The 9,288-nt window shown below is 42.4% G+C and overlaps 1 protein-coding gene across 1 annotated transcript in view; it reads left to right on the forward strand.

Moving 5' to 3' along the window:
* MAP3K9 (mitogen-activated protein kinase kinase kinase 9) overlaps positions 1-8,417 on the forward strand; it is a gene marked incomplete at both ends in the record, with an annotated part of 51,754 nt that extends 43,337 nt beyond the window's left edge. The window contains 4 exons of the mRNA XM_080618861.1: positions 565-718; positions 5,130-5,242; positions 5,882-6,697; positions 7,936-8,417. Coding sequence (XP_080474987.1) covers positions 565-718; positions 5,130-5,242; positions 5,882-6,697; positions 7,936-8,417 — 1,565 coding nt within the window. The remainder of the gene's footprint in view (positions 1-564; positions 719-5,129; positions 5,243-5,881; positions 6,698-7,935) is intronic.
* Positions 8,418-9,288: the final 871 nt, after the last annotated feature.

Genomic DNA, 9,288 nt, shown 5'->3' on the forward strand with positions numbered 1-9,288 from the left:
TTGGTGATGGGGCGGGAAGTATCTCCTTTGGAGCCCAAACCTGATTTACCCATGCTCTTGAAACATTGCTGCTTATATAGAAAAATACATTGCTTGGGTGTACTAACTTGCAGAACAGATCTGTGAAACATTATTGAGGTGGATTAAGTTACTGTTGGAAGGAAAGAAAAACAAGGGCACTTGTCATGAAAATAGTTTCCCATAATAAACCAGAATTAGGCAGACAATCATGTTTAGAAGTATGAAAAGGACATTAATTAATGTGTAGTGTTTGCATTGGATATCACAACACTTGTGTGTCTGGTATCAAACTGGTAGTTCTAGAAGAAAAACCAGTGATGGCATAAAGCTGTAAAGCCTACTTATACTAGTTTTGAAGGGATGTGGTTGTTAGATATGTGTTGATAAATGGTCAGAACTATGGCAAATAAACCTGAAGGGATGTTTTCATTACTATTCCTGTTCAAGCCTAAGTTTTATTCTTTATGTTGCTGTGGAACCAATTCTTTAATTTGTATATCTTTTTTTCTTTCCCATTTTCCACTGTTCTTGCCACCTGTGAAGTGACTCCTGCTGAAAGCAGTAAAACGTGGGGACGAAGCTCAGTCCTTCCAAAGGAGGAAGGAGAGGAAGAAGAGAAGAGAGGCCAGAAAAAAAAGGGACGCACCTGGGGACCGAGCTCACTTTGTCACAAGGAGCTAGGCGCAGGAGAAGATGGGTAAGAGAGAGCCTGGGAGCAGACTGGTTTCTAGGTTCTAAAATCAGTTATGAGCTGGCTCACAGGAGATTCACCTTTCCTCTTGCAAACACTTTCCTTTTCCAAACTTATTTTCTGTACGAGGGATATTAGAGATTACAATACTGCATTGCAGTCAGGCCCTTGTAGAGGTACAGCATTGACTGATGTTTTCACTGTCTTGTTTTGCCTTGATATGTGTACTTGTAAGCAGTAGAATTTTGTGGCTGTGCAAAACTTTTTCTCTAGTAGCTTTTCTTTATTTCCAGGCTCAACTTCCTGTAGTTTCATATAATAGCTGAAACTACTTCTCCTTTTACAATTCACAGCTATGCTTTTTCTTGTCCTAAATGCTGTTATTTGAGGTTCAACAAGGCAAAGTGCTGGGTCCTGCATTTGGGCCACAACCTCATGCTATGCTCCAGGCTTGGGGAAGAGCTGCTCAGCAGACAAGGACCTGGGGGTGTTGGTTGATGGAGCTAAACATAAGCCATCTTGTGCCCAGGCAGCCAAGAAGGCCAACGGCATCCTGGCCTGTATCAGAAATAGCGTAGCCAGCAGGGCCAGGGTAGTGATCTCCCCCTGTGCTCAGCAGTGATGAGAGCACACCTTGAATACTGTGTTCAGCTCTATACCCTCACTACAAGAAAGGCATTGGGCTGCTGGAGTGGGTCCAGAGAAGGGCAATAAAGCTGATGAAGGATCTGGAGCACAAGTCTGATGAGGAACGGTTGAGGGAACTGGGAGTGTTTAGTCTGGAGAAGGGAAGGCTCAGGGGGAACTTTATCACTCTCTACAATTGCCTGAAAGGAGGCTGTAGTGAGGTGGGGGTTGGTCTCTTCTCCCAAGTAACAAATGATAGGACAAGAGGTAATGGCCTCAAGCTGTGCCAGGGGAGGTTTAGGCTGGATATTAGGAGTAATTTCTTCATGTAGAGGGTGCTCAGGCATTGAAACAGGCTGCCCGGGGCAGTGGTGGAATCATCGTCCCTGGAAGTGTTCAAAAACCATGTAGATGAGGCTCTCAGTGATATGGTTTAGTGGTATTCTTGGCAGTCCTGGGATAATGGTTGGACTTGATGATCAAAGGTCTTTTCCAACCTAGTCGATTCTATGATTATTTTAAAAGTATCTGGTAGAGCCAGGAACGTATCTTCTCTTTGGGCTTTTGAAAAGGACATGTAGCTTGAGTGAATATATCCTGAAAGTGATTTTTGCGGAGATCTATTTCTATAGATTCTTATCTTGTGGCTTCTTTTTTTGTGTACGTGTTTGAATTGTTTATACCAGGACCTCAATGGATCATTGCTGAAATGCTGCTTTAAACATAGGAATATTTTGATCTTCTAAGAGGTTTGAATGCCTTGTTATTTTTAGTGGAGTTGGAAGTTTTTTCCCCTGCTAAATTTTTGACTCCTGCCATATTTTTTAGCAGAGAAAATAAAATGGTTGTCATTTTCTTTAAAATTATGTCCTCAGGTGTGAAATTCTTGGAAAATGGATATTTTACATAATGCATCACTATCGCAGTCCTCTGCAAGAGGGCCTGGATCTGAGTGTTCTAATGACATTAAAATGTTCTCCCTCAAAGGTGCTCTTGACATGCTAACAGGGCAATGTGGGGGAAGCTGCTTTGACTGCTGCCTATGCTTTACCTATTGTCACACTTTAAAATCACTAATTATATAAAAGGGTGGGAGATCACTGAAGCTGGTAGAAAAACATTTCTACCTTGATAGAAGTCACGTTCTTAGAATTCTGGGAATAAAGCTCTTCAGTTTTCTGTTCAATCTGAAGCTCTGAATTGCTTTCAGGTTCAGACAGCTGGAGGGGAGTTGCTTGTTAACCATGGTTGCTCTTACAACTGAGATGTTGGGTAGTATTCATCACCTTTTCCAGGGAGACTCAATGCAGCTATAGCATTTTGCAGAGTATCTGAAACATGATAGTGTTGCTGAGAGGGCAGCGTGGTTAACACATAAAATGAACTACGGCTTCTTGCCGAGATTATGCAGACTTAATTTTGAGGTCTGCACTGCAGACTTTAAATTAAAGAGGGCAGAGTTGCAGTAAACATTAGTGACTCAAAAGATTGAGTGCTTGCTATTTTTACTATTTTATAATTCTAATTTTAGAGGGTAGGGGGCTAATGAGGTAAAGTGAAGAGCTAAACTTAGGATAGAAAAGTCCAATTCAAATCTTCTTCGTGACACTGTTCTAGTAGCAGCAGTGCTACTATTCCAGCTGCTTTCACGACTCTGATCAATGGAACTTGAATCTTCATCTTTTTTATTACTTTCCATGTGATCTCCACAGAAGGCAGTTCTAAATCTATGCAAGAATTACATTGTGGGAATTTCAGTGAAATTCTCTAGCATGAATAAACTGACCTGTAATTAACATCAAGTAAAGGCAGTCATTAAAAGATTATACAGTGATTATTCACTCTTCTGCATTTGTCTTTGAGCGTAATTAATATGCACAGCAGCAGAAGGATGCTATGCTAAATTGCAGAGACTGGATGAAGCTTTATGTTGGACCAGTGTTGTGACAGTTCATTTTTGATCTTATGCTATATTCTCAAGGATATCTGGCAAAGTCTTAATTGTCTTTAAACTGGGCATTGACTAGTCTCTAGCTGTTACTGTGGTATGGGTGATCTATACCCTATTTAAGTTTTCATGCTGGTGGTGCTACCGATTTTACAGAAGGTGACACTAGATGTGGGGTAGTCATAGTTCTTTAGCAATGCTCTCTTAAAATCTTGCAAGCTAAATAGGGGTGAGGCTGAGAATAGACACATTTTATTCATGACTGTATTGTATTAGTGCCTCAACATTACAGAATGGTATTACGACACTGGAGGTGCAGTCTTATAGTTGTAGGGAAGTTTTTTGCAGTTTGCTGAGCAAATAAGCCTTGTCACCTTATTACTCCTAAAGAGAGGTGCTTTTGACTTCCCGATAGAAAAAGGCAACAGAGAAGTAACTCAACCATAATATAACAAACAGAGTAATAACCTTCCTGTTATTTAATATAAATAGATTACAGGTAAGTGTAGGGATTGGTGCACAGACGGGAGGTTGCCAGGAGAGACAGGAACCAGCTGATCCTGGGGAAGTGCTTAGGCGGCAAATATAAGGAATTCTAACTGCGCAATAAATGGTTGATGACCCGCATTCCGTGAATGCTCTATGTCTCAGCCCTAGTTCGGAGGGAACTAGTGCTTCCGTCCCTCACCACATGAGTAGCGAGAAACTACAGGTAAGAAGTCTTCAGGTTCCTGAATTGTTGTGCTGGTGTCTGAAATAGATAGTTTTACTGCTAATGCTTTCAAATCATTCCAGCTGATTTTTCCTTGGAGCAGTAACAGGTAATATTGCTGTAGTAGGAATGTACTCAGCATGTTTTGAATTGTTTACAAATGCACACTACTGTCTAATTTTTAAGAGGATGTCCAGCTATCCTCTGGACAAGTTTTTGGGGTTGCTTGTAACTTGGGGAGGAGGGAGAGAAGAAATGAAAAATAAAAAGGATGAAGATTTTATAACCTGGAGGCAATCATAGCAGGCCTTGAAACTATTTTGGTAGCTATTTATCTTTCTGTTCAGATTGAGCTGCTTACTAGAGTTGTTTCTGATGTCATGAAAGTACCACAGGGAACAAATAGGTTGATGGTAGTGAATACCTATGAATACTAATAAGCTCAGGTGCCTGGTGACATACCCTTAAATGCAGATGACATCAGAGTAAGGATTTGGGTTTGGGATTTTCACTCGTTTGTGGTTTAGGGTTTTTTTTTTTTGTCTGTAAGTAAAAGAAGCAATGACATGATTTATGATTTTAATTACCTGTTTTTCCATAATACATTTTTAAATGTCTGTACTTCAATGAGGTGTTTTCTTTAGAGAACAAATATTGGGATTTATAATACAAAGGCATGACTCCACTCTTGCAATGACTTGAGCATATTATTGCCCCAGTGAGTGATCTTTGACTTCCATTGTTCATTTGTATTTCACATGGAGATGTTTTTGGAGATATTTTTCCCCTCCTTCTGCTGAGCACTTTGTTTTTTACCTGCCATGGTAGGTTTGCCTTGGTTTAAAAAGAAAGTGTTCCATCTGATTTTTTTAGTGGTGTTTTCTATTATTCTGCATTCATGGTATCAGAGGGCTTTTGACTGCCATGGTGTAATGAATGAGGGAGGGACTTTTGGACTTTTCTTGTATTTTAAGGTGCTGTAAAGATGTTGCAAAATGTCTTGCTATGGGAGGAGTTCAAATATATGTAGTTAAAGTGGATTCATGCATACCCTATGTAGAATATGGAAGGGGGGAATGAAAATTGGTTGTGAACATGGTACATTTTCTCCCATCTTTCTACTGTTTCAGTCTGAAAGCTCTGGTAGAAGGATACAAACAGTGGTCATCCAGTGCACCGAACCTTGGGAAGATCCAGAGAACTGCGCCTGCTTTTCCAGGTTTCACCAGCTTAGCAGAGATGGGTAAAAGAATTCCCTGGACTTTATATTCTCATCTCCACTTCCATTCACATCTGAATGAACCTCTCTTTTCCTGACCTTCACCCAGTACCTTACAGCAATGTTTTCATTTAGGTGGTATCCAGTTTTCTTTTATTCTTTGTGAAATAACTACTTTCTCCTTTTTGGTTTTCTTTCTGTTTACCTTTCTGCTTGTGCCTCTTATCTGTCAAGGAAACAAGCTTCTTTCAGTTCCCCTCTAGCTCTGTGCTACCTCTCAGCTCCATTCTTGTTGATGTATTTAGATGTGGAGCATGGTTACACCTTCGCTTGTAACGAGAGATCCTTGTAGTTTTCCTGCCTTTTGCTCTTCACTCCCAAACATAAAATTTTACTCTAGAAGTAACTGAGGTGTAACTTGTTTCTGAAATACTGTTCTGCAGTTGATCCCAAACACTTTGGTAGTGTTTCCAGTTATCTGTCTCAGTCTATGTGCTTTGGAGACAGTAGCCTGTGAGTATTTTGGCACTTGGAATGATGCTTGCAATGAGGACACTTCTGTCTTCTGAGGTGAAGCTTATTTTCATGTATATTTGTTAGACAGTGAAATTTACCAGTGAAAACGTTACATCGATGCAAAGTCTGTTTTCATTTGCTTTTCAGATGATGAAGACAGTGAATGCCTTAATGGGGAGGGCAAGGTTCACCCTTCACCTGGGCACAATCAGTCATACCTCTGCATCCCATTTCAGAAGAATGAAGACTGGGATGGCCCTTCTAGTGATGCCAATGAGGAATCCACCCCTGTGAACTCTGCTACAAGTACCCCACAGCTGACACCCACCAACAGCCTCAAACGTAGTGGCTCCCACCACAAGAGATGTGAGATTGCATTGCTTGGCTGTGGAGCAGTGCTGGCTGCTGCAGGCCTGGGTTTTGATCTGTTAGAAGCAGGGAAGTGTCAGCTGCTGATTGAGGAGGAGCCAGAGGCACCCAAGGAAGAGAAGAAGAAGCGTGACAGCCTTTTCCAGCGAGCTGGACGCCCGCGCAGGAGCACTAGTCCACCTTCCCGAAAGATCTTCAGGAAAGATGATCCCATGTTGTTGCTAGGCGAGCCATCCACATCCCTCACCCTTCTGTCCCTGTCTTCCATTTCCGAATGTAATTCCACCCGGTCCCTGCTGCGCTCAGACAGTGATGAGATTGTGGTGTATGAAATGCCTGTCAGCCCGGTGACAGTCAAGGCTCCCATGCCAGCCATTACCAACCCACTAGTCAATGTCCAGATCGAGAGGTTCAAACAAGACCCCAACCAGTCCCTGACTCCCACCCATGTGACGCTCTCTTCCCACACCCAGCAAAGCGGGCACAGGCGCACACCTTCTGATGGGGCCATCAGAGGGAGCGGACTAGTTGTCAATGGGTGCCCAACCAGTGGATGCCCTTCCAGTAGCTGTTTAACTGGAGCACTGGGAGCAGGTAGGTTTTCAGCCATCTTCCTTTTCCTCTTCAGAATAAAGACCCAAAGAGTATAACTATTCATTAGGAAGTAAACATGTTGCTTACACAGCATCCATTGTGATGGCCAGTCCATAAGATGAGCTTACAGGTACTGCCTTTACACAAATGATGAACAGCATAATGCAGTAATGGTCTCTGTTCCAGCATCTCAGCTAAGGAACTCTTCTCTGCTGTGCTGTGAAGAAGCGTGTAGTATTGTTTCTTAGATAAAGATGGTACCAATGTACAAATGCTGTGCATTTTAGCGGTTCCTCAGTATTCCATATCCAATGCCTTTATATCCTTGTTTGTATTGCTGTTATAATATCAAAGTAAATTCTGATCTTTAAGGCAGTGAAAACAGGATCTCTAAAACAGTTTGGGGCTGTGCCACTGTTGCTCTTAGTCTTTTGCAAGCAAAAGGGATCTTCACGTGTAGGCAATGTTCTGGCTGTTGCAGTCTTTAGGAGTGGCTATGACTTGATAACTTAAAAAAAATGCTTTCCTGTTTTCTTGCTCTAGTAATTCAGAGGGAAAAAAAGAACTAGAATAATAAATTAAAATCTGATTTGATTAGACTTTTCCCAAAGGTAAAACAAAATGTGAGGTTGTCTGTTGAATGGCAGTCTGCAGTAAAATGTAGGTTAATGCAACTGAGAATTCTCATTAGTGGTATTCATGAAAATGTAAAAGTTGTGTTTATATATAAAAGAAAACACCATCCCCCACCCCAAAACAAAAAGCAACCAATAAGTGTCCACGGTAGGTGGTGTTTATTGGGTCTTCAGGAAGTTGGTACTGCTCACTGCAAATAGGTGTCGCATACCCTGCTGTGCAAGTGTCTCCCTGATCCATTCAAGTTGTTGATGGGTAATGTGCCCTTCGAAGGATTTGGAGAGTCCTCACCTCTGGTAGGAGGTCAAACCCATGCTCTTCAGTCTGAGAACTGAAGAAAGCAAATGAGAGAATGAACAAAACTTGTTGCTTGTGCTAGGCCACTGTCTTGGAATGTGTTGAGAACAGCGTAGGGTTAAAGAAGATAGTTACTTCAGATTGGTGTGATCCTGAAGAAACACAGTTCGTAGATTCTGACTGGAGGCTTTCTGCTTTGAAAATGTTTTAGCAGTATACATACAGTAAACTAAGATCTGTTGGAACCATTTAGCAGTGACATCTAACATGTTTCCTTCTTCTCTTGCATCCTCTGTTTTGGATAGGTGTATTAAAAACACCTAGTCCAAGTAGAGATCCCAGTGAGGTCCCTCGCCTGCCAGACCCCAACCTTGTTTTCCCTCCAGCCCCGAGACGATGGAATGCACAGCAGGACCCCACACTGGAAAGACCCAAGACACTGGAATTCCTGCCTCGGCCACGTCCTGCAGCTGGTCGGCAGCGGCTTGATCCCTGGTGGTTTGTATCACCCAGCAATACCAAGGGTGAATCTTCTGCCAACAGTTCAAGTACTGATACTCCAAGCAATCTGGACTCTTGTTTTGCTAGTAGCAGCAGCACTGTAGAAGAGAGACCTGGACTGCCTGCACTGCTTCCTTTCCAGGTGGGTCTTCCTGTAGAGGAAAGGACACTGTTGGACATAGATGCTGAGGGGCAGAGCCAGGACAGCACTATTCCGCTATGCAGAAGTGAACTTAACTCACAAAAAGCTGCAGCATATGAACTCAAGCAAGAATTCTGGTCCTAGTATGAAATCCACTGGGGACAGTGAGCCCCTCTAAATTAAATCCTACTTTTTGCACTGAGAATGCACTTTGAAGACAGATGAGAAGGAGGGATGCTACAGAGATCATATGGTGCTGCCTCTGCTGAAGATGTGTTGTTCGACTGCCTGCTTTTTGTTTGCAGTTGGATGAAACTTGGCAGCTGTGAGCTGCTGACTTGCTGTGGGGTTTTTCTGTAGTCTTCCCTGCCCTCTTGTTGCAGTTTGAATCTGCAATGAGCTGAAATTATCATATCAAAGTCTTTGTTACTGACCTTGTAGGATTTGGCACTTGCAGTAAGTATATTGGTATCTATCCTGGTATTAATCAGTATTTTCGAAACTCAGATACTACAGTGCAGCAGACATCAGTGTTTGATGTTTACCCAAGGAATCCAGGACAGAAACAAGTAAATATCTGGAGACTACATTCTTTAAAATGTGTTCAGATCATTAGATAGGCCTGGGGATCGTGGTGCCCCCACCGAAGGAGCAGAAGTAGCTATCTTAGACTCACTTGTCCTCTTTTGCCCATGTGATAGTGCAGGGTGGAACAGATTGCAGAGGAAGGGCATGGCGTTCCTACTGATGGAGATTTTTGAGAACAGACCAACTAGACTGTTGGGAATGAGTAGGTGTAGTTAATCCTGACTTCAAGGCAGGTTGGATGGACTTCAGTGATCTCTTGAGGTCCTTCTTCGCCCTATTTTTCTATGATCCTGTGCTTTCAAGAAGGCTTATGGTATAGCTGTTAACTCTAGCTTGCTTTTTTGTTCAAAACTTTGGTTCCATCAGCCTCCTTTTCCCACCCCCTGTATCCCAGGCTCGTAGTCAAGCTGCTCAGCTTTGGGAAGGG

The sequence above is a fragment of the Psittacula echo genome (genome assembly GCF_963264785.1).
Source record: "Psittacula echo genome assembly, chromosome: 5".
NCBI classification, from domain to species: domain Eukaryota; kingdom Metazoa; phylum Chordata; class Aves; order Psittaciformes; family Psittacidae; genus Psittacula; species Psittacula echo.